Source organism: Pagrus major, chromosome 9, assembly GCF_040436345.1.
Source record: "Pagrus major chromosome 9, Pma_NU_1.0".
In the NCBI taxonomy this organism is placed as follows: Eukaryota; Metazoa; Chordata; class Actinopteri; order Spariformes; family Sparidae; genus Pagrus; species Pagrus major.
The window spans coordinates 20,720,221-20,739,713 of record NC_133223.1 but is presented as its reverse complement, the minus strand read 5'-3'; the positions used below and the strand labels follow the sequence as shown (position 1 = coordinate 20,739,713).

At 39.8% G+C, this 19,493-nt stretch overlaps 1 protein-coding gene across 1 annotated transcript; it reads left to right on the top strand.

The window, feature by feature from the left end:
* Positions 1 to 402: 402 nt before the first annotated feature.
* Positions 403 to 19,256, top strand: LOC141002164 (sacsin-like). Its single transcript, XM_073473364.1, has 8 exons — positions 403 to 467; positions 1,638 to 1,677; positions 2,957 to 3,044; positions 3,210 to 3,321; positions 3,761 to 3,907; positions 4,020 to 5,451; positions 6,568 to 6,656; positions 6,753 to 19,256. Exons 2-8 carry the CDS (start codon positions 1,655 to 1,657, stop codon positions 17,738 to 17,740), a joined length of 12,879 nt encoding a protein of 4,292 aa, XP_073329465.1. The 5' UTR covers positions 403 to 467; positions 1,638 to 1,654; the 3' UTR covers positions 17,741 to 19,256.
* Positions 19,257 to 19,493: the final 237 nt, after the last annotated feature.

The window sequence follows — 19,493 nt, the reverse complement described above, 5'->3', positions numbered from 1 at the left end:
TAAAACTGGGCTGCAGCATCATCTAGCGAGTGGCGGAGTTACTGTCTTAATGTGTGTGATAATGTCAGAGGGTCAAAAACACAACATTCAAACTAATGAATGAATGAATGAATCAGTCAACTCTGATCAGAATGCCTTTATTATACCGATGTGTGCACATGATGATGATAATACGGGGCCATCTGAAGTCAGATCCACGGAGATGACGCCGATAAGTCAGTTTCGTTTCACTGGGGGGCAGAAGAAGAAACGACGCTTCATGCGCTTTAATGTCGCTGCTTCCTTGAGTTTCGTTTTTTACAAACTGGCACTTTCGGCAGAAAACGGGAGTAACCAGCAAGAATGTTACTGGAAACGACGTGCGGTGTTAGGGTTGGACCGTCAGCAGCCTTTATAAACAGCACACATGATGTAACATCCTTTAGTTTGTCTTGGACTGATGCGACTTCTCCACGAACATGACTGAGGTAATGTGATTTTACTACTGTTTCATTGTTAGTTTTGATCATTTTAAATTTATTAACATTAGTTATTGTCTTTTATCAGCATCTCTGAGCCAATTTACTATGCAGTATGTTAAGTAGACCTAGGTATGTACAGGATGGACAACGATATAAGGAACATTTATTTTTTCAATGTCTAAGAAATTACGAAATGAATCCATGACGTTTAAAAAAAAAGTTAATTTGCAGGCATGCGTTTATTTCGAGAGTAGATGAACAAAATTCTCAGTTTGAGTATTTCCTGCTTGGGTAGTTGACGTCACTCTGCCCCAAACCATAGATGCAGGCGTGTTGCCAGCCTCAGTTTCCTCCAGGTTTGGGTTCCAGGAACTTGAACCAACAATTACACTGCTCTAATACTATTACAGTATCAGAGAAGTCGGTTAGACACTCAGTATGAAAGGCACAGGTGAGGTGGCAAAATCAAATTCAAGGCTAAACGTTAAACATCTTAATCAAGCTATGAAGTTAAGAAAAAGTTAATTGATTGTTCTGACTGTCCTGCACCTTCTTGTATTCTGGAGAAAAGTATGTTACTACTTTGAACCAGGCAATTCATAAAACTGGATAATGAGTATGCACTAGAGCAGGTTTCAGAAGAGTCCAGAAGCCTAGCAAGCAGCAGTTCCTCATTTCCTCTACAGTACAGAAGTGTGACTCAGCAAAGTTATCTGGTTAAATCAGGCTCGAAGTTCTCTTACTTAATTTTCTTCTAGTGTCTCTGTAATAAAAGACGACAAAACAGTTTGCACCTGTGCATCTGTGGTCTGGTAATATATGCATTTAAATACACATATAAGTATTATGAATTTATTGATGAAAACATTTTGAACTTACAGTTAAAGTTTGAGTCTTGGACCACTAAAATCGCGGTCAGCACAGTACAGTACATACACTATGCAATAATGTTTGATTATGTAGATCTATACATTTTATAGCATTAAAACAAATGTTCAGCTGCACTAATGTATTTATAAGGTATTTTATCATATGTGATGTGCTCAGGCCTCACAGCTCTGTGTAACCTCACAATTATTGTCAGCGACTACACTGATTTCATTTGAGTTTGACGTGGGTTAAAGTAGAAGTTTGTTCTGCAGTGATTTTGTGACAACACTCTTCACTCTCTTACAGCATCCATCCCAGGCAGGATGAGTACGAAGAAAAAGACTCGGTGAGTTTCATCTCTGTCTATTTGTACTTTAATGTGCTAAGTGATGACAGGAAGAGGCAGACCAGCTCTTGTTCTTCTTTTATTTTGAGGGCAATTGAGGGAGGTGGTATTTTGACCTGAGTTGTGCACTGAAGCAATATTTGACTTACTGGCAGTGATTTCTTATGAACTTATGAAACTGACACAAAAAAAAATCAACTGTGAATTCTATTCTGGTTATTAATATTTGGCCTTCTGAAGCGCTATACATCATATTTTACAGAATATTATTGTTGAGTCTATGCCACATTAACCTGTGAACCTAGAGACACTCTGTAAAAGCTGTTGAATCGTAGTATTAACAAGCAGAAACTTGCTATTTACCATATCATCATCAAATCATCAGAATTTACAATGAAGTTGGCTTTGTGAGAGAAATACATGTTGGCAGTGACACATGCATCAGTATTGATTGTCAAGCATATCTTGTGAACACAACAAATCAAGAACAGAATGATACAAACTTCATATTTACTTGACAGGTTCATTTTAGAAATTTGGTTTGATTAATGGACGTTAAAGACACCTATTGCATAATATGCAAATGCATGCTTAATGAGTAAGAGTGAATTTAGATCATTAATAAAGCTAATAAGACACAGTTAAGGGGCGTATTTATACTATTCGTGTAAGTGGGCAAGTGCTGTGTGTTGGCTTAGAGATATTTAGAAGTTTATCTTTATAATAATTTGCACGACTGATTACAAACAAAAACAATACATAACAATGTCATTGTGAGAGAAAAGGGGCAAGCTAGCTGGTTAGCTGCTAAATTCAGTAGATATCTGCAACACAACACATAGACGTCTTTAATGTGTTCACTTTTGTTAATTTGTTTATTATGTTTCTTTTAAAATGTTTTAAACTAAAATTCTTAAATATTGCACCTTTTAACTAATTAACTATTTGTAACTACTTATCACCTGACACTGTAAGAGTCAAAATTTATATTCAAGCAAGTCAGCTTTTATAGGTGTAATATTCCTTGTGTATAAGAGAGCAAAGTCACATACAATATACTTGTGAACATTATAGCTCTGATAGCTCTGAGTCATTTTTATGGGCCAACAAGGAAACAACAGGTATCATCTACTTTCAAGTAAAGCACTTAAACATTATGGCTACATATGTAAGTGAAATACATGAACCTGACTCTAATCCCTGCTCTCCCCCCTTTAATTGCTTCTTGATGAGTCACCTTGTGTTGATTTTGAATTTTAACCCTTGTTTTCTTTTTCAGAACGTCCTTTGGGGCAACAGCACCGCCCTTCATTGACTACCTGAAAGATATTCTACGTCGATATCCAGATGGTGGACAAATTTTGAAGGTAACATAAGAAATATTTCCTGTGGGGGTGGACTAAGGGCATGCTGGAGCTTTAACTATAACTTTGAAGGTTGGCACAGTGATTGCAGTGCAGAACGGAAATCCTTGAATTTTAGCTTTGGTCTGCTACGCTCTGTTAATGGTTGTCGTTTTTGTTTGTCAACAGGAGCTGATTCAAAATGCAGATGACGCTCAAGCCACAGAAGTGGTTTTCATCCATGATGAGAGAAGCTACGGGACTAAGAGCCTTTGGACTGATGAACTGGGAGAATACCAAGGTATGCGGGATATTCAGAGATTATCATTATTCTGTGGTTTGTAATAATGTATTTTTCAACAAAAATAGATTCTTAAAACGGGTAGTAAGAGCAAATGTGATGTAGCCTGATAACACAAGGTACTTTTTATTATGCTAGCGTGTGTTTTTGCTTTCTTCACTTGCATTTCTTTTTTCTTTTTCTTTTTTTGGAATAGCACCCAGAGTTGGTTGCTGAAAGAGTCTGTCACTGAGAAGCGGCTCTCACTCAATCTTCAAAAGCAGACCATTGAACTAGCAAAATAAAAATGATGTAAATTGCCCAAAGAAATCTCCTAAAAATGCAAACAGGAGATGGACCGGATAGCGGATATATTCTTCCAATTTCCTAACTCTAGTCTCTAGAATATACTTAACTGATTCTTTGGTACTCTTTTTTTTGTTTGTTTGTTTATGCAAAGGTCCTGCCCTCTATGCCTACAACAATGCAGCATTCACTGATGACGACTGGGAGGGAATTCAGAGTGCAGGGAGGAGTGTCAAGCGTGATGACCCAAACAAAGTCGGGAGGTTTGGAATTGGCTTCAACTCTGTTTACCACATAACAGGTGAAACTATGTACTTTTACCACACATGCATCTAACAGTCTCAGTTTAAGTAGCCTGTAGTAAATCTGTGCAGTAAATTAATGGGTCAATATCTGTTTCACTTTATTCACAGATGTGCCATGTATATTCAGTTCAGGGTCCCTTGGTCTCATGGACCCCCAAGAAAAAATATTTGGAAAAAGAGAGGGAGGCTTTCGATGGTTTTTGGATGATCCAGAACACCAAGACGCTCTGATGACGATGCACGATCAGTTCCAACCCTTTCGAGATATATTTTCACTTGTGAGCAGACAAGAATGGTCAAAAGTCATCAAAGAGGATCAGCAGTTTGATGGGACAATTTTCAGATTCCCCTTGCGCAACAAGGCATCAGATATTTCAAACAATCTCTATGACTCTAATAGGGTGGTTGATCTTTTTGAAAGCTTCATTGCGGATGCAGACTTGAGCCTCCTGTTCCTGAAAAATGTGACTTCTGTGTCCTTGATACATGTCAGCATACATGGCACTGTTAACACCAGACTTGAAGTGAAATCCTCAGTCCACACAGATGTCGTGTTGGAGTCAGAAGATGAGTCAGTCGTTGAGGGTTCAACAAGGTTCAAATCAATAACCCTCACCTCAGAAGACCACAAAGAAACAAAGTGGCTTGTGACAACGTGCACCATGAAAGAAGGCAAGGTAGAAAAACTTGATTCACTCGCAGAAAATTTGAAGTTTTTCCCTCAAGTTGACTTGGCATTTCCTTGTGGTGAGAAGAGAGACTCTCAGGAAAGTAGACTGAGCTGCTTTCTCCCCCTCCCAAACAATGAATCCAACAGGACAGGACTCCCAGTTTATGTCAATGCATGCTTTGGCCTCACAGACAACAGAAGACACATCAAGTGGCAAGAGGAAGACCAGAAACATGATGAACATGCTGTCTGGAACGAATTGCTGATGAAGGAGGTGCTCCCACAGGCATACCTCATGATCATTCAAGATGCCATCAAACTTGCCCAAGAATCTATTCTGCCTGCCCCGTCTGTGTACGATCTGTGGCCAGATATCAGCCAGATAAAACACAAAGACAAATGGTATGCGGTTGCTCTGGATGTTCTCCGACACTTATTCAGACAGAATGTGGCTGTCCTTTCTCTTGCCAAGGATGAAAAAATGTTTGTCACTCCGTCAGAAGCTGTGTTCCCCTGTAATGGTCCAACAAGCCCAGATACATTGGCCGCCATCAAAAGGACTTTGGTTTCCTGTGGAGAAAACCTTGTCACTTTACCAGGCAGTGTTGCAAGAGCTATACATGAGGCCTATCCACACCTCAACATCCTAAAACATGTGACTCCAACTTTTGTAAGAGACATTCTCCGCAGGATTGGCACACACATCATCCCTAAAGACGACAAGCTCTGTCTTTTGGAGTACATTTTGAGTGATGGAAAATACAGAGATCTCGAGGGTCTTCAGCTGCTTCCACTAAACAACGGCTCTTTCAGATCTTTCACAGACAGAGACGAGGACACTGCAGTAATCGACAGCCATGAATTTCCAAGGTAGGGTTTTCATTTTTGGCCTTATTCTCCAGATAAAAAATAAAGGTGTATGTACTATTGGAAATAAAGGGTAACTGGTTTGTTGCCATGACCATTTTGGGCTTACAGTATATCTATAGTAGAAAAAAACGTCATTTGGTCTGGTTTTTGCTGTTTAATACTTTGTAGTACACAAGCCAAATAATTGTTTTTTACTGATTTTACCATCAGTATTCCTACTGTATAGTCACTACTGATTATTGAGCAAAATGTAGACCAAACAATGTGGTGGATGCTGAAGTTTCTAGCCAGCTGTAGGCTGTAAACAACTTCTTTAACTTGCCCTTGCCTAAATAATCTACAATCCCTGTGCAAGAAGCCCTTGAGTTGAGGAGGATATTTTGTACTGATGTTTATATTGTAGCTGCGGTTACTAACGTGTATTATGTAGCTTATGATGTAAATTATTAATATTGTTCAATTTCAGCTTCCAACATCAACCTGAATTAATGGATTTTTTTGCCACTTGGGGGCAGTGAAACAGTCTCCAAACACAATATCGACATAGTGTCACGCATTGACAGGTATAAAGATGGATGATGCGTATCCACTTCCTATCCCGGATATGAACTTTACCATATTATTCTAGTGCTGTCATTTGGAGCCATTTGGCTTCTGCACAGTAGTGATGGGTTCAACTTTCAATAATGATATTTCACTCCCATCTTATAGCATTGAATAACTTATTAAAACCAAACTTACGACCAAAGACAAAACAAATGACCTAAAATGACAGAAACCATCTCTCTGAGAAATGTATTTGACGTGTGCTTTGAGATTTTAGTTTAGCCCATTTCCAATCTGCTTATATGGAGGGAGGCACCATTAAAGCAATTTCATTTTATTAAGTTAACATGTTGGTAGTTGTTGTCCAAATCCATTCTTAGGATCATTAGTACCGATCAACTCACGCTTATTTGCTTTAGTATATTATTTGACAGTTGCTGTTATTTTAGCCCTGTTTGACTGGATTTAGATTTTAAAAAGACCATCTATTTTTGGTCACTTAATGTAGCCTAAAATTAAATACAAATGTTTTTGTTGCATGCCCGATTAACAAATTTATCCTTTGTGCAGAGTCTTGCTACCGTGCTGCCAACACCTCTTCATCCCAGATGATCTCAGTCTAGCCTGCAGTACCCACCTGAAAGAACTGGCCAGAAAAAGTAAGTCATTTCATAGAATACAGGAATTAATTTAGCATGTTTTCAAACTACATATACACTATATTTATGTATATATTTTTCATGAATGTTTTCTAGATCTATTCAAGGTCATCGACATTGATGCAGACCAGGTGGCTGAATATGCGAGGAGGTATTTGCCACAGGACTGGAAGCAGATGGGGACGGGGCTTGTTACCTGGGACGTCGGCAACAGTCAACTTCCACCTTTGGACTGGCTCCAGGAATTCTGGAAATTTCTCAATACTCACTTCAAAGAGTTAAGTAAATTTACTGGAATGCCATTAATACCAGTCAGTCCCCTGTCTGGCAGTCAGCCTGTATCACTAGCAAGACTACAGCAGAACACAACTCTCATTTTTCAGAAAAGCAAACAGATTGACTTGCCAGAACAAATAGCTCAGTTGGTGAACAAAGTAGGTGGCACAGTGGTGAGAGGCAACAAGTGGCTCAAGCATGAAGACTTAGACTCTTATGTGCTTTGCCCATCTCCAAGGAGTGTCATGAAAGTCTTTGTGAATTTAGATTCTCAGGATCTCATCAGAGAACTCAAGACTGCCTCTCACAGGGCAAGAGAAGAACTGAAAGATTATCTCTCTCGTCTGGATTCTCTTTCAGCCAGTGAGAAAGATTTTCTCTCAAAGTTGCCTCTGTTTCAAACCATGAAAGGCTCATGTGTCGCAGCTCAATCAAAGCAGGCTGTGCTCCTGATTTCTGGTCTAACAGTACCAACAGAGTTCCCTATGCCTGATTCAGTTGTGCAGTGTGCAACTGAGGCTGATCGCAGGCTGTTACAGCTGCTCAAAGTTAAACTCTTGGACACAGCTGAAGCAGCCACTCTCCTCATTGACTGTATTGAGAGGGAAGTTTGCAACAAAGAAAACACTGAGAAAATCATGACTTGGATTTTACAGCATGGTGCTGTCCTTTTCTCTCAGAACCAGACTTTGAAATGCAAATGTAAGGACTTGAGCTTCATTGAAATCAACGGAGAGCTGAAAAAGACCTCGCATTTTTTTGATCCAACAATTCAAAGTTTCAAAGTCATTTTTGAGTCAGATTTCTTCCCTCCACCTGTATACACTGAAACATCGGAGATGCTTAAAAGTCTAACGGATCTTGGATTGCTAAATAAAGAAGTGGATGTGTCACCTGAGCACTTATTGCATGCTGCCACACTGATTGACCAACTGGATGCTGATTCTCAATCTGAGGCTCTCGAAAGGGCTCAGGTGCTCTTGAAAATGTTGGATACTAATGATCTACTGTCAAAATTTTCTGATGATCAGCTTGATTGCCTGAAAATGCTAAAATGGGTCCCATGTGCTAAGTCCTTTGATGACAAAAAACACTGCAATGAAGAATCTCAGGAAAGTTGTTTCTTCTGTCCAGATGAAATAAGGCATTCTATGTATGAGGACATTGTTGGGCATGTCATGCCTCTGGTGGGACATTTCAGTGACAGAGTTACCAGCAAACTTGGTCTCAAATGCCTACCCCCACCTGAAAAAGTGATTGAGAATTTGTCAGTCTTGAAATCAGAAGCAGAGACCATGGCCGATCCTGAAACAAATGGCGATTTTAAAAGGAAGTTGCGTAGCATTTACGAACACATGCAGAACAACATCTCTGTATTTGCAACAGTGATGAACAAGAACACACGCTGGTTGTGGAGCCACAACCAGTTTGTATCACCACAGGATCTGGTTCTAGATTACCCCCCTAATCTCGATCTGAGCGCTTACATTGGGAAGGTGCCAGATGAATTTCTGCCATACAAGAGGTTGCTCCAAGAGTTTGGCCTGAAAACATCACTTTCAGATGAAGAAATCGTTGGCATTCTGCATTCTCTTCAGCAAACCATTGAAGAAAGGCAACAGCCATTTGCAAGTTCCTCTGAGATAAAAGCGTCTATCGAAATTCTTAACTGGCTGTGGAAAGAGAAGAAGACAGTTCAGGAAGACATCCCGGTGCCAGTCATAATGGAGGGTGAACAATATACCCTTAAACCACTGTCAACAGCAGTCTTCTGTGATGTAAGCAAAAATGGGCTGAATGAGCTGATGTACAGCCAAGAGGAAGTCCATGTTGTCCATGAGGAAATCCCAAAAGCAGCAGCTGAATGGTTGAACATCCGATTTCTCAGTACCTACATCCTCGATCCAGAGTTAGTGGGAATCGAACAGTGTGGTCAGTCTGAACCGATAACAACGAGGATTAAAAACATTCTTAAAGAATATGATGAAGAAAGTGACATCTTCAAAGAGCTCATACAAAATGCAGAGGATGCTGGGGCACAAGCCTGTAAATTCTTGGTGGATTTCAGAGTGCATAAAGATGCCGCTGAAAATCTCATTGACCCTGACATGAACCTTTGTCAGGGACCTTGTCTTTGGGCTTTTAATAATGAGCAGTTCACAGCTGAGGATTGGGCAAATATTGTCAGAGTTGGCGCTGCTTCGAAAGAAAACAAGGTGGAGAAAATTGGAAAGTTTGGACTTGGATTCAATACTGTGTATCATGTGACAGATGTTCCTTCTATCCTCAGTGGCAATAGTCTTCTCATTCTTGATCCAAATGTAAATCACCTCAAGAAGCACATCAAACATAAAACAAATCCTGGAATCAAGCTGAATCTCGCTGAACAGCGACTTTTCCATTGTTTTCCTGGTCAGTTTGGACCATATGAACGCATTTTTGATTGTAACTTCACCAAACAAAGTCCACCCAAACCCTATCCAGGCACGCTCATCAAGCTACCTTTCCGAACTGAAAAAGAGGCTCTCAAGTCAGAAATAAGCACAAAGGTGTATCACGAACACAATATTGTCACTTTTCAACAGCACTTTATTGAGAATTCACAAACTCACCTGCTTTTTCTGAAGAACATCGATACATTATCCCTACAAAGTATCTCAAAGGATGCATCAACTCCGCCAAGAGAAGACGAAATAGAAACCGTCTTCACAGGTTCCAAAACCACTCTGAGCACAATGAGGATTCATGATGAAACAAATGTGTCAAAGCAGCTTCAAGCTGAGAAATCATTGATGAAACTTGATGGAAAATGCAAAGACGTCATCGACTGCTGCACAGTAAACATTGTACAAATAACAAATCAGCAATCTGGTGTTACTGAAGTCCAGTCCTGGCTCCTGTACAACTGCTTTGGGACACATCATTCTTTGGAAATGGCCCTTCAAGAAAATAAGAAAGCCAGTTTCTCTTTGCCCATCGGGGGGATTGCTGTACCTTTGCGGAATGATCCAAAAACTGGTAAACTGGCCTCATTACAAACAAATCTTGTTGGACAGGCATTTTCATTCCTTCCTCTTTCAGTTCACACAGGTCTTCCAGTCAATGTGAATGGAACATTTGCTGTGACGAGCAACCGAAAAGGTCTTTGGGAGAGTGGAGTGAAACATGACTGGAACAAAGCCCTTCTTCAGGATCCTGTAGTGACGGCATATGTGACTGCAGTCTTGGCACTAAAGGAAATGTCTGAAAACAAGCAACTGGAATCTTACACTTACCACACCTTTTGGCCAAATAGAGAGAAAGTAAGTGAAACGTTCAAGCCTTTGGTGGATGCATTTTATTCCGTCATTGCCCAGCACTCCATTGGTCCAGAGATCTTTAGTGATGGAGAACATTGGTGCTCAATGGACAATGCCATATTTCTACATGAGAGCATTGAAGAGGATAAAGATATCAGTGCACTTGCAGTGCAGGTGTGCAAGAAATTTGCAAAAGCACCCAACCATTTTGTCCCTCTTCCACTGTGGTTGAGAAATAGCTTCAAACAGGCTGGCCTAGAAAAGGTTTTGCAGAACAGAACATGGAACTGGGAGAGGTTTTACCAAGAAGCAGTGTTTAACAACCTTGGTACCATGGATCCTAAGAGTAGAGATACTCTTGTGCTGCATGCTATTGACCTTAACATCAAAGACATTGACAATCAACTTGCCTGCTATCCATGCATCCCCACAAAAGGCGGACAGCTCCAGTACATCAAGAAACTTGTGAATCCGTCAGGGAAAGTGGCTTGTCTTTTTGAACCAGAAGAAGGGCGCTTGCTTGGTGGTACCAAAAATGACTTTTGCTCCCCAAAAAGGATTAAACGCTTGGTGGAACTTGGAATGGCAAATGATCATCTCCCATTGGAAGACATCACAGAGAAAGCAGGCACAATCGCCAAAACCTGGAGCACTGACAAAGAGAAGGCATATGTGCATCTGAAGTGCCTTCTTGAACTTATGAGGGATCACATGAATGACAAAGACTCTCTCCACTGGGAAACACTCAGGACAACTGAACTTCTTCCAGCATTTTCCCCTGGAGATACAAAAAAGGAAAGAAAACTAACACTTGGAAGGCCCACTGATATTTTTAGTGACAAATACTCCCTACTCGTTAACATGACACAACCAGTGCTGGATCATACCAATCTGAAAATACACAACACTGATCCAGTCCTACAGATTTTGGGAGTTCATGACAGTCCACAGCCCGAGGCAGTACTTCAGCAGCTGCAAGAAGCATGCAGGCAATCTCAATCCATTGACAGATCCATGCTTCACAACATAGCATATCAATGCTACAATTTTCTGGATCAGTGGCTTATTGATCCTGAGAATTCCAGTTTCATTTCACAGAGGGCAAAATCCTTCCCATTCGTTCTTATTGGCGGCACATTTGTGAATGTGGACCGTATCGCAGAAAATGAGCAATTTGAAGCAAAACCTTACCTCTATGTGCTTCCGCCTAACTTCGCTAGTTTCAAGAGGCTGTGGGAAAGTGTAGGTGTTGAAAAACATTTTTCAGTAAGGCAGTTTCAAACTGTGCTCCAGGAATTGCACTCTCAACATGGCAACAAGCCCCTGCCAAAGGGTGATTTATTAATTTGCCTCACAATTTTAAACACAGGGATTTATGGGGCCAAAGAGAAAACAACCAGTGACTGTCTGATACCCAATGAACATTGTGTTTTACAACCTGCAAGTGAGTTGTTCTACAATGACAGCCCATGGATGTCAGTTGCTTCAGGTATCACATTATGCCATGAGAGGATCCCACGTGTTATGGCTTGCCATTTTGGAATCAAAACTACCAGGCATCATACTCTGCAAGACCATGTAGTTAAGAACATTTCACCATTTGCGTTTGAGTTTCAACAGCATGAACAACTAACTGTTCGAATTAAAAACATCATTTCAGCCTATCCAGCAAAAAAGGATATCCTTAAAGAGCTTATCCAAAATGCTGATGATGCAGAGGCAACAGAAATTCACTTTGTTTGGGACAAACGACAGCATGGCAAAGAAAAAACATTTGGAGAGAAATGGAACCATCTGCAAGGTCCAGCACTGTGTGTGTTCAACAACAAAGTGTTTTCTGATGCTGACCTGACAGGCATTCAGCAGCTGGGAGAAGGAGGAAAGCACAACTCTCCAGGAAAAATAGGAAAGTACGGAGTGGGATTCAACTCTGTTTACCATCTCACTGACTGCCCCTCAATCCTCACTGGAGATAAATTACTCTGTATTTCTGATCCCAATGAAGAGTACATTGAAAGTTTTTCAGACCAAGCACGACCTGGCATTGGCTATGAGCTAGCCGACACTTTCAGGAACATGTACATGGATGTCTACAAATCGTTTCTTCCTGACAAGTTTACTCTTAAAGAGGGCACCATGTTCAGATTACCACTGAGGACAGATGCCATGGCAGAGAGCTCTAAGATATCAAAGCAGGAAGTCACTGACAATGACATGAAAAGTCTCTGCTCTGCCCTTTCTGAAGATCCTGAAGGACTAATAATGTTTTTGAAAAACATCTGCAAAATAAAGGTCCATGTGATCGGTGAACATTCAGAGACACTTGAAACCATATTCGTGGTTGAAAAAAGTCTACCACAAATGAGCAGAGAAGGAAAGGAGGCTTTTGCAAACCTTCAAAAAAATGCGCTGCAATCTGACAAACCAGTAACGCCACAGAAGGCCATTTATGAATTCACGATTTCAATGTCAGATAAAAGACAAAGTAATTGGATCATTGCAGAACAGTTTGGCTCATTCAAAAACAGTGGTGAAAGAGAATTAATACTGTCAGACAAACTTCCTCAAGCAGCAATAGCAGCGCTTGTGAGCTCAAAGGGTCCAGCACCATCTAGCCACACAGATTTCAGTGGAGTAGCCTTTTGTTCACTTCCTTTGCCAGGGAAAACTGGACTGCCAGTGCATGTCAATGCAAACTTTGAGGTAGATTCTGCCAGGAAAAGCCTTTGGAAAGAAGATGGGCAAAGTCAAAAATCTAACTGGAATGAATCTTTGAAACAGAATGTCATTGCTCCACTATATGCAGATCTCCTTCATTACATCAGCCGTAAAATTGGAGATAAGAAAGTCACTTTTGCACAGATTGAGCCACGTTTAAGTTGCTTTTACTTGTGTTTTTGGCCGACTGTGTCCAAAAATGTTGTTAAGGATTGGCATGAAATGATACATGAGGTATACAGATCAATCAGCGAACGAGGCCTCAATGTGATTCCAGTGTTGAGGAGTTCAACACGTGTCATTGCAAACCGTGAGTTTAAGGAGTACTCTTTTGACTGGTGTAACGTCAGAGACTCTGAATCAACTGAGGCACCTTACCTGACACACCCAGGAAGTTACAAGATTAATCCCATTTTGGAAGATCTTGGAATGACATTGGTTCCTTTTTCCACGGAGATGCAAAGAATTTGGGAAAGTTTCGGATCTGCTGATGTTGAAGTGAAAGATGTGACTTCTTTATCTGTGCAGACATTCCTGAGAGAGAAGCCGCTCAATGACCCAACAAAAACAGATAAGGATTTACCCCTACCTTTAACTGCCACTCTGATCAGAGATGAAACGAGATGTTCAAAGCTCTTGAGTTTCTGCTTAAAGGAGTTTAAAAAAGACTTGAAAAAGATCATAGAGGACAATCCCAGTTTACTCGATGGGCTACCACTTCTTCTAACAAGAGACAAGGTTTTGAGAGTGTTTAACTCCAAAACTCCCAAGCTGATATCAGATTATGACAGTCTGTTCTTTGACCATGAGGACCAATTTGCAGATTGTCAGACAAACAAAGACCACATCAAAGTTCTCCAAGCTTTCAATCTTGTCACAAGTTTGACAGTTCACTGTGCAGAGAAATATCTGAAACCCACAATTCAGCATCTTCTACAGGGCTGTGAAGTTGATCCACACACTGGTCTTCATGTCCCAAATGAAACAACATTAGAGTGGCTGAAATCTCTTTGGAAGTTCTTAGACAGTCAGATTAAGCCTGCAACATCTAGTGATGATGGAAAACCTCTGACATTGAGTGATGTGAGGCAGCTCTTCAGTGACTGCTGCTTTTTACCTGTTGTGTGTCCAAGGTTGAACAACAAACACTTCCTGACAACAATGAAGGAGATGCCAAATGTGATTCACTTCCTGTCAGAAAGAGACCTATCAGGCATCCTCTTTAAACTTGGTTTCATGAAGCTTGACAGTGTATTCTTCTCTGAGATACATGGAGACCGACAGCATGTTCATTCACTTCTACACCCTGAACTTATGGATGTGAATGATAAAAGCTCTGTGTTGGACCAGGTCTACAACATTAAACACTCAGAGTTTTCCCAGCTTTCCACTGATGAGATGAAAGAGCTTCAGCGTTTCCTGCAGGATGGAGTATCCAAGTCCGAAGACAAACAAGATTATCAGAGAAAGCTCAAATCCTTACCATTATTTGAAACAATACATGGTAACTGCGTGAGGATTGATAGACATGAGGTATTTATCCTCAACAGCACTACGTCCTTGACATTTTCAGATTTGTTCACCCTGGCCGACAGCAGCAGCATTCTTCTGAAAAAAAGTCTAGAGAACGACAGACTGTCAGAAATACTGAAATTACAAATTCTAACTGATTTGGAGTTTTTCATGAAGTTCATTCTTCCCATCGTACACACACTCACAGAGAGCCAGGTGTTTCAATGCCTCAAGCTGTTACTGTCATTACAATACACTGTCAATTATTGTCAGTATAAGGACAAAATCATCTCCTCACTGAAGACAGTCAAACTGATTCGCAGTTCTCAAGGCAGATTGGAGACAGCGTCATACTACTTTGACGACAGTGTTAAGCTGTACAAGAAAATGTTGCCCCAAGAGAGATTTGTGCCTGAGAGATTTTGGACTGAGTTGTGTGGAGAAACTGTACAAACAACAGACCAACCAAAACAATTACTTCGAGAACTTGGAATGAAGCATGTTGTGTCAAAAGATGACATAATACATTTTGCACACCAGTTAGAATCAGAGGCTAAAGGAAACTGTCAGTATAAAGAGTTGAGAGAGAAATCATCATTAATTTTCAAAACAGCTTTGGATATAGTAGACAACCACGATAACAAAGAGGAAAAGTTGCTGGAGAGCATAGCTGACATCAAGTTCATTTTCCCTGTGAACATTAGAAAAGAACTGTGCAACTACCACCAACCATTTGCTGCTGAGAGAACTGCTGTTAAAATCAGAGGATCTTTGATCGAAAGCGATCCCAAGCATCAAGAACTGATCTGGTCTTCAATGCCAATCATACATCTGCCAGCTTATAAGTCAAAGAGGCTCATGACTATGATGAAAAATGCAGGAGCTCATGAACAACCACCTTCAAACTGTGTAACCAGTAACATGAGCAACATCTGTCAGTCACCCTGTAAAACTGACCAGTTGATCAAAACCCGTGCTAATGTGTTTCGAAGTTCGTATGCCTACCTGCACACAAACAGGTTTGAAGGCCGACCACTGGCTGATCTTCCTGTTGTGTTGGTTGAAAAAGACAAAGAACTTGTGAGGCCTGATGATGTGTGTCTTTCACTCCCCTATTATCGCGAGTTCAGGCCGTATTTGTACAGCATTTCTCCCCAGGATGTGATGTTCACAGATTTCTTCAAGAAAATTGGTGTGAAGGACAAACCTACTGCAGTGCAGTATTGTAATGTTCTGGCAGCAGTTTATGCTGATTCCTGTGATGAACCAAAACCAAACCCAAACCAACTGGAAACTATAAAACGTGCTGTTCAGCAGTTTTTTCAGTTAATCAAATCTCAAGGAAATCGTTCCCATGTTGACGATGTAAAGACTTTGTATCTTCCTGCAAGAGATGGTAAATTATACCCATCATGCACACTCTACTACAATGACACAACGTTTGAGATCAAAAGGTTGGAAGACGCACTGGAGAATAAGTTCCTGTTGCTTGAGAAACTCAGTGAATGTCATTTGGGCCCTGACATCTATGAGCATCATTGGTTGGTGAAGTTGCTGCCTCAGAAATTTCAGCCTAAGTTGTTGTCTCAAATCACTGAGGAAAAAGTAGTGGAATTACACATGCAGCTTTGTGAGCTTGAAACTTACTGTGAATTTCGTGGATGGTTTTACGAACATCTTACCTCTCCAGCATTTAGACATGGATTGATTTGTCTTATCAGACAGCAGTCACAGGGAAAAATAACACAAGAAGAAGCTTCTGAGATGTGCATGAAGACTTTTGGCAGTATTCAGATTGTCTGCTGCAATCGTCTGGAAACAAAGCTTTGGCTGGGAAAAGAGCCAATACACAAAACTGCCACCGAAACTGATGTTTTTGTCAACCGAGAGCAACAAGATTGCATCTTTTATTTAAAACACAACAATGACATGGCTCCTAAAGTGTTAACTGACATCAATATGACATTGATAAAGGAGATTAATGCTCTTTTAGGTAACAAATTTGAATCAATTTACCTCCTGGTGCTCGGACAACTTCTCATGTGTGATAACCTGCAAGACGTTAAGAAAACTCTGGCTAAGAACGAGATACATGACAGTGCTGAAACTGAAAGCGTCAGTCAACAACCAGCACCTGGAACAGATATTCCAGAGGAATGCCACGATTTCTTAGACATGAACTTTCTCAACAACTTTGAAGAGGGGGAATATGTTGGCTACAGCACTAACAACAAGTACATTTATGCAGTTATTGTTGAAGAACTGACTGGGCACGATGGACCATATTCACAGCGGTACAAAATAGATATTGGAGAAGATGAGCCAATTGAAGTCAGTTGTCTTGACCTGTATCAGATTAAACGACAAAAGAAAACAAAAGGGAGGACTTGCACATCTGCTGAAGCCTCTTGCATGGAGCTGGAGCCACTAGCGGGAGCTGGGCCACATTCTTCCCAGTCATCAACTACAAGTTCCTCATCTACAAGTTCCTCATCTACAGGATCCTTACCGACGTCTATTGAAGAAGCTAAAAGGGAAATTGACAAGTGTTTGGCAGAGATCTGGACCCTTCCTCAAGAGGAGAGGAATAAAGCTATCAAACGACTGTACCTGAGATGGCATCCTGACAAAAACCTTGACTGCCAATCACTTGCCACTGAGGCATGCCAATACTTGCAGAATCGAATTAATGAGCTCAACAAAGGCAATGGCAGGACTGCAGGTTCGTCCTCTTCAAGGGGAAACTCAAATTTCAGAGACTTCTATGATCAGTGGAATCAGGAGGCCAGGCGACACAGAAACGGTCGAGAGAGATTCTCTAGAGCCCACCAGTCCTACAACTTTTGGAACCATAATGAAAATGTCCCGAGGCCAAACAGAGAAGAGGCCCAGCGCTGGTGTAGACAGGCTCGTTGTGATCTCAATGCAGCTTACAAAGACACAGGTGGGGGCAGCACAGAGTGGTGTCTGTTCAAAGTCCATCAAGTAGTGGAAAAGGCTCTCATAGCTGCTGAGTATAAAAGAAATGGTCAACATCCCAACAGCAGCTCCATTTCAGCCCTAGCTGTACGAGTTTCCCTTTATAACGTCCAACTGAGAGTTCTACCTCAAATTGTGGAAAATCTGAAGACGCTGGGAGTAGACGGCAAAAAGACTCAGTATCCCAACTGCCATCCATTTCCCCATATTCCAAACGGACAGTTCAAATCAGAGAATGAAATGTTGGCACTGAGCAAGGCATCTGAGCTTCTCGATAAAGTAGAGGCGTATGTGAACTAGGAATTCAAAACAGTCAATTTTGACATGTCAAAAAGGCTGTTACCATATTGTTATCTTGAACAATACTGATAACAAAACAACAGCACAATTTGTTAAACAGGTCGAACATAAGAATGATATGACTGTTACAAATATTCTAAAACGAAAAGGTTTTCTTTTGACTCTTTACTGTAGAGCAGTTTTTTATTAGCAATTTTGTGAACATTTATGACCAATCACTGAGGACCAGTAAAGTAAGTGTTAAGCTTTATGAAATGCTTTTTTTCTTTTGCAATGTTGTAAACATTTATAACTACTTACTGATGCCCAGTATAATCACTGTATGACTTTATTATGAAAATGGAATTTTTTTTTTCGTATTGTAGTAAACATTCATAAGTACTCACTGATGGCAAATATAATCACTCTATGAAAATGCGCTTTATGAAATTTTTTTTTTGTTGTTGTTGCAATTTTATAAACATTTATGACTACCTAATGAGGACCAATATGATCAGAGTACAGTTTTGTTAGGAAATTATTTTTATTTTTTATTTTCTTTGTAATGTTGTAAACATTTATGAATACTCACTGAGGACCGGTATAATCAGTGTACAGCTTTGTTATGAAATTAAATATCTTTTTTTTGATTTGCAGTCTTGTAAACATGTATAACTACTCACTGCAAATAGAATCACTGAATTAAATACTTTACTGTCCAAATGCAAATGTATTTTTTTTGCCATATTGTAAACATTTATGACTACTCACTGAGGACCGATACGGTATATTCACCATATGATGTATGAAATGAAATATCTTGTTTTTTGGTTGTTGTTTTAGCAACGTTGTGAAAATGTTTACTACTCACTGAGGACCAGTATAATCAAGGTATGATTTTGTTATGAAAATTTAAAAAAAAATTTGTATTGTCGTAAACATTTTAAGTACTCACTGATGGCAAATATAATCACTCTATGAAAATGCGCTTTATGAAATGTTCTCCAAATGTTTTTTTGTTGTTGCAATTTTATAAACATTTATGACTACCCAATGAGGACCAATATGATCAGTGTACAGTTTTGTTAGGAAATAATTTTTATTTTTTATTTTCTTTGTAATGTTGTAAACATTTATGAATACTCATTGAGGACCAGTATAATCAGTGTACAGCTTTGTTATGAAATTAAATATCTTTTTTTTAATTTGCAGTATGTAAACATGGATAACTACTCAGTGCGAATAGAATCACTGCATTAAATACTTTACGATCCAAATGCAATTTTTTTTTTCATATTGTAAACATTTATGACTACTCATTGAGGACCGATACAGTATATTCACCATATGTATGAAATAAAATATCTTGTTTTTTGGTTTTTGTTTTAGCAACTCACTGAGGACCAATATAATCACGGTATGACTTTGTTATGGAAATGCAAATATAAAAAATTTAGAAGAATTTTGTCTTCTTTGTTGCTGTTGTATTAACCTTTACCTTCTGAAAAAAATTAATAAAACATTGAAATTTAATCAAGGATGAAACTGCAGTTCCTGTTTCATATCTTTAAATGTCATGGTAAAATGTTGCCAGGGGTAGCTGCAACTAGTGAATTTAAAATTTCCTCTCTCATTTTCCAGATGATACAACCATGAATCCCAAAATGTTGGGACGTTGGCTAGCGTGCAATCTTTTGCCAACTGTTACAGACAGTGGTTTTTTTATTATATATCTGTTATACAATTATGTGTTTCACAAAGTAGTGAACCTTCC